The sequence below is a fragment of the Malurus melanocephalus genome, unplaced genomic scaffold, assembly GCF_030028575.1.
Source record: "Malurus melanocephalus ecotype Western Australia unplaced genomic scaffold, MMel_1.1 scaffold_184, whole genome shotgun sequence".
NCBI classification, from domain to species: domain Eukaryota; kingdom Metazoa; phylum Chordata; class Aves; order Passeriformes; family Maluridae; genus Malurus; species Malurus melanocephalus.
The window spans coordinates 312,393-318,621 of NW_026623416.1; the positions used below are offsets into that span (position 1 = coordinate 312,393).

General features: G+C 49.9%; 1 protein-coding gene across 1 annotated transcript in view; it reads right to left on the reverse strand.

The window, feature by feature from the left end:
• Window positions 1-183, reverse strand: part of B4GALT1 (beta-1,4-galactosyltransferase 1) — a 25,932-nt gene extending 25,749 nt beyond the window's left edge. Inside the window, exon 1 of the mRNA XM_057373046.1 lies at window positions 1-183. Coding sequence (XP_057229029.1) covers window positions 1-134 — 134 coding nt within the window. The 5' untranslated portion in view covers window positions 135-183.
• Between the last annotated feature and the right edge of the window lie 6,046 nt (window positions 184-6,229).

A 6,229-nucleotide genomic window follows, 5' to 3' on the forward strand; every position in this document is an offset into this window, starting at 1 on the left:
GGACTGCCCGGCGGCCCCAGGGCGCTGCCCGCCAGGTAGTAGAGCAGCGTGGCCGAGAGGTGGAGGGCACAGAAAGCGACGAGGAGGCGGCAGGCCCGCTGCAGCGAGGTGCCGGGCAGCGACGGCTCCTTCATGCCGCTGCGCTGGCGGGGAGCGCCGCCCGCCCCGCGCCGCGCCGCCGACGGGGGACGGGGACGGGGGCGGGGGCGGCCGCAGCTCCGCCCGTCGGGGGCGGCTCCGAGCCCCGCGCCCCGCCCGCCGCCGGGAGCGCCGCCGGGACCCCCGGCATCCCCCGGCATCCCCCTCCCGTCCCCGGCATTCCTCCGCGGGCTCCTGCCCGTCTGCCCCGGGAGAGCCGTGCAGTCCTGCCGCTTTGGCCGGCTCTTGTGAGCTCACTCGCCGCCTTTGGCTGGCGCTCCAGCAAGGTGCCCGCTGACACCGTGCCGGGACGGTCGCTGTAGCAGATCGCAGAAGCGCCCGCCTGCAGCTCGCAGGGCAGCGAGAGCTATGTGTAGGGTTCATGCTCTTGGAGGGCTGCTTGTTGTCTGAGCAATTTAGCATAAACTGTAATTTTCTGCTATCTTGGGGGAGCTTGTTTCAACTTGTTTCCTGCAAAGCAAAAATTACCACGGCGATCTTTTAAATATATCACAGTATCACAGCAGTGCCAGTGGCAGAGCCTTCTGGAGGTCTCCAGCCAAACATCCTCCTTGGAGCATGACTATTCCCAGCAGCAGGTGAAGTCCGCTGTGGTTTTGTCCCACTGAATCTTGAAAGCTGCTCCGCATGGCGATGTACACCTCTCTGACGCCCTGTCCCGGAGCTGTTCCATATTTCTGAGGAAGGATTTTCCTCGTGTCCATCATCGAGCCATTAGTAGTGCCTGTGCAAGCAGGTCTGGGCACCATCCAACATCCCTTAAAGTTACATGTGTTTCTTATAATGAGTGAGTCCATGAGCCTGGAAAGAAACCTCGTTTGTTCTACAGGAAAAAAACCTRTCCTTTCTCGGCCAGCAGAGGTAATGGGGGGAGGTTTATAGTGTTGCCCTACTGCAAGAGCTGTGACAGACTGGGAGCGAATACTAATCCTGCTGTTCCCCTGGGTGCTGCAAGCATTTCACTCACAGCTCACTGGAGAGCAATCAGTGGGACATCGGCTACTCAGAGWGTGAGACTGACAGCTGAAGAGAGCAAAATCCTGCTCTAGTCCTGTGGTCTGGCAGACTTGTGTGTATCTGGGCTTCAGAGTGCTTCAGGTACACCGCGTGTTGCTCAAGTGGTTTTCAAGTGCAATAAATAACTCGTGCTAGTAGCCCTCAATGCTGCTGTTCATTTGATCTCACGAAGCAAAGCAACTGCAGGGAGAAAGTGAATCTACATTCTTCTAATTGGTTAAAACTACTTTTGCAAAACACACACACACACACACACACACACACACACACACACACACGCACACACCACTCCTACTGTCCTCAGCCCTTGCAGATCTGCTGATTTCAGCGGCCTCTGGTGCTGCCTGGTAGGCTGCCAAAGACAGTAGAATGAGCTATCCTGCTGCCAAAATGCATGACCAGAGACATCTGCTTCCTCTTTTCTGTTCACTTATATGTTTCTTAGTTTTTTCTGACCCATTCTGCAAGTCAGTCCAATAATCACCTTGTGCTTTGTTTAATATTGTGAGCAACCTGATGACAATACTGGTGTCCATGACACTGTAATATCMTCACTGATGGTGCTAGTGTTCAGAGTCAACATTCAAACAAGAATCAGCTCATAAATTGCCTTCTTCAGTGAGTAAACCCAGCTTTCAAAATCTTCAGGCTCTCCAGACATCTTTTATGGATCAGTTGGCAAAAGACAACCCACAACGTGAGCCAGAAGAAAATCCATTCTTCAGGACTTGCATTTCAGTCCAGAGTTTCTGTACTTCACTGCTGTCAGAAAATACCTGGACTTGTGCTAGTGAAATTGTCTTTCCCTTCTTTCAGTTTTGAACTGTGCTCTTGTAGGGAAAGTTCCCTGTGGTGCATTGTGAATTGGACCTCAATTGTGATTCAAGGCAGTGTCAGTTTGATTTCCCATGGCACTGTTTTATATGTCATATTTGAAATTTGTCTAGCAATAGCACAAGAAGTGACAGCACAGTGTTCAGTAAAACATCAGAGGGTTAGGAAGTGTCTTAACACATTTTTCCACAGGTTCAYTGTAGCTCCCTTCTATGAACGCCTGCTATGTTTTACGTGAATCCTACAAAAATATTGTCATTTTTTCCGTAGGAGCACTGTCTTGCTTGGTCTCAACACAGCTCTGGAAATCGAGCAAGGCTTTGTGATTAAAGAAGGCTCTGATGCTGTAAGGGATCATTCACACTTTGCACCATTTACCAGTGCAATGAGGTGTGAAAGGGTAAATATAGGCTTACAGATCCAAGCAGGTAACGGCACACSTGTTTTTGGTAAAGAGGTAAGGTGTACTATTGAATCCACGAGCAAGGAAAGAGAAACACAGGCCTTACAGGAAAAATAAAAATGAGCAYGTACTTACACAAGGTCTGGCTGCTCACAACTGCACATCAGCCCTCTCCAGCTTTTCACCATTGCAGTTTACACCCTGGTTCAGCCTTGGAATCCTTGGAGATCTCACTTTTYCAGTCACACCATAGTCCACTTCAAGTTCCCTGACATCATCATGTCGATGATGTTCTTTTTTGGCAAAGCTAATTTTTAGTAKTWTTCTCCCTACAAAAAAAAAAAAAAAAAAAAAAAAAAAAAAAAAAAAGAAAAAAAAATTACTGCTTGACTATGATGCTTTGCTATGCATGAATACATCTGTCCATCCATTGTGCCTAATGACTTGTAAACCTGATTTTAATCAAACTTGGTGGCTGGAAGAAATAGTAAGCGTCTGAARTACCTGCTGAAACAAGCCATCAGCTGGGTGCAACAGAATGAATGTTTACYGGTAATGTGGTGAGACATTTGTACCTAGGAATCAAAATATGGGGAGGAAGAGGAAGTTATAAGGTCCATAGCCTTGAAGGAAGAACAAAGTTCTCAAGGAGCATGGCAGAATCCAGGAAAGTATGTAAATATTAACCAAATGGGGGTTCTCAGCCTATGCAAGGATTTATTTCTAGCTTTCCAGGTCTGTGCTASGGTCAGTATTTTAGCCAGAGGGATAGCATCATGTACTTCCCCTGGGCAACTGCTCCTCACCTGAAGAGCAGCACGTGGTCACCATCAGGGATGTATCCACATGAAAATGCCCTGCCCTGCAGCAAAACGTGGCCCATCTGTGTGGGTCTTGTGGAGCTGAAGAAGGGGCTGGAGCAGTGGAGGTGCAGCAGCTGTTCCAGCTTTTCCAAGTCATGTCTCACAAGACCTGGCCAGAGAGGGCACACAGAAGTGCAGCCCCACAGCAGCTCCCCCCTCAACTTATTCCACGCTCAGCATGCATCATGTCAGCTTTTCCAGGAGGAGTGGGAGTTTGGGCTTGTGGCTCTGCTCTCCAGCGTGGCTGTGGCAGCCCTGAGCATCGGTGGGGCAAGAGCGGGCCCCACATGTGCGAGCAGACCTGGATGGCGCTGGGGTGAAGCCCACAGCCCCGGGTCACTCACAAGAGCGAAAAACACGCCGTGCACATCCCCGGGGCATGGAAACGGTGCATGGGATGAGCAGAGCTTGAGCAGGAGGAGACAAGAGGAGAGGTAATGTCAGGATTTGGGGCCCGGCCAGAGGAGAGGGTTCTGGAGAGCGGAGGGTGGCAGCAGAGTGTGCCCGCTGCGGTGCGTGGGGGTCCGTGCCAGCGGTGCCCGGGTGGCAGCTGCCCTCTGCTGGCACCGTGCTCCCAGGAGTGCTCTCACACTCTCTTTGACATGTTTGCTCCTCTGATTKGCAGGACTTACTAAAGTGGTCTGATAGCCTTCCTTAAGGTACAGCTCTCCTTGGAATCAAAACTGGAGTAACCCAGATTAACGATGTTGAGAATTTCTTTTGGCTTTATTTGTTTCAGAGAGTGCTTGCAGCCAGGAAAGATAATTGTATCCTGGGCTGCACAAAAAGAAACGCGGGCAGATGGTTGAGGGAGGTGGTTCTCTGCTCTGGGGAGACCTCATCTGGAGTGCTATGTCCAGCTCTGAGGTTCCCAGAACAAGAAAGACACGGATGTTTAGGGTGATTCCAGAGGAGGCCATGAGGAAGATCAAAATGCCTGATCACCTCTCTAATGAAGACAGCTGAGAGAACTGGGGCTGTTCAGCATGGAGAAAAGGCCCCAGGAAGAGGCTGGAGCAGCCTTTCAATAGTTAAAGGGTGCTTTATAAGAMAGATGGGGACAAGKTTTTTTTKKTTTTTTTTATCAGAATCTGTAGTAACAGGAGAAGGGACAAGGCTTTTTAACTGAGTGTAGATTTATACTATACCTGAGGAACATTTTTTCTTTTTTCAGCAAGGGGGTGAGACAGAGGAACAGGTTGTCCAGAGAAGTTGTGGATTCCCCATTGCTGTAAGCGTTCAGTGCCAGCCTGGATGGGACTTAGAACAACCTGGTCAAGTGAAAGTTCTCCCTGTTCTTGCTAGGGGATTTGACTAGATAATCTTTTATAGGTATCTTTCAACCCAAATAGTTTTATGGGGTTTTTTTTTTATCGCTGCCTTCAAGGTCCACAGAAGCCCAGTGATATCCCCAGTGCCTGTCTCTCACTCACCCACTCTGGGACATGCTGTATGGATTGATGGGCGGCATCCGTGTGTCACCATTSCGGCACATTCCTCTGTTTTTTTTCCTAGTGCCGTCGTGGCAGCAGTGCAGAGCAGTGTACTTCCACAGGCAGGGCCCCAAGGGCATGGCTCTGTGCTGCCTGCAGGTCACCGTGCTGCAGGGACATGGCTGCAGGTCACCGTGCTGCAGGGACATGGCTGCAGGTCACCGTGCTGCAGGGACACTGCCTCAGTGCCCCAGCACAGTCCCCTGCACCTGGGATCCCACTCCACAAAGTCACCACTTGCTCCGTGTGTGCTGAGGAGTTCCTCTGTCAAGGCACTGGTTTAGGAGGAGGATTGGGAAGGACTGGCTCCGTCTGGAGGGATAGGTAGCAGGCAAGACAGACACAGCAGAGGAACAAGGAAAGAGGCAGAAAGCTCTGGAGATGTAATCACAGCATCCAGCTGCCTTTTCCTGAGAGCYCACACGAGTCAAATCAGGAGCTCACTGTCTCCATGGGAAGAAGTCTCATGAGAAACCAGGCCACAGGCTTTGTCTACAATTTGCAATGAAGTAAAAAACAGACTCTGTGAGCCGACAGAGGATATAGATATCTTCGTGCAAAGGAGATAGCTCAGGGATTACAAAGTTCATTTGCAGCCTCTGAGAGGAATGAAAGCAAAGGTTGCAGAAATGCATTCCAAGAAACAGGGTGGATTTCATTGAGGGTTGACGGTGCCCTTCTGCTTAGCAGAGTTTGTTGTGGCTCCCTCCTGTTGTTAATTCATACATACCCAGGTAGTTAAAAGGTCATTTGGAAAAAATTACACCTGCACAGTAGGTGGGCTCTGAAGGCAGAAGTAGCAGGCAACATCAAGACAGGCAACATTTCTGCTCTCAGYGTCTGTGTGTAAACCTGCATTTTCATTCCCTGGCAACTTAACTAATAGGCAAGTGCTGAGCAGTGTGTGTGCTGCACATTCACCGGATAAACAGAACACTAGAGAGCGTTTTATTCCCTGTTTTTTGTTCAGAAGCATGCTGCGCTCGCAGATGTGTTGGAGAMAGTGGAAATGTGAATGTTAACCAGGGGCAATGTGGAAAGGTGGCCAGGCATAACTGGGTGACCCTGCTGTCAAAGATGCAYACAAATGCAGCGTCACGGAACAACACCCACTCAAAATGCATGGAGAAAAAAAAGGAAAGACTTCCCTGATTCTCTTACACTGTTTCCCTTATTGATCAATTCACTCTGGGGTACCTTCAAGGACTTGATCAACTGGCAGGCTGGGAAGACCAGGCTTTTCCTGCAAAAGTCTAGGGACCTCCTCCACAGARACTCACCCAGAGCAGCTGTCACTTTGAAGCGCAGAGCTGGCATATGGGCTACCCATTTTTCTCCAGCRTGGTGCTAAATGCAGGGTGATGACAGCCTTCAGTCCCACACAAAATGGAATTAGCAACACTGTTCTCAGAAGGTACTAAAGATTGGGGCCCTGCACAGATTTGTTCATTCAGAAACTA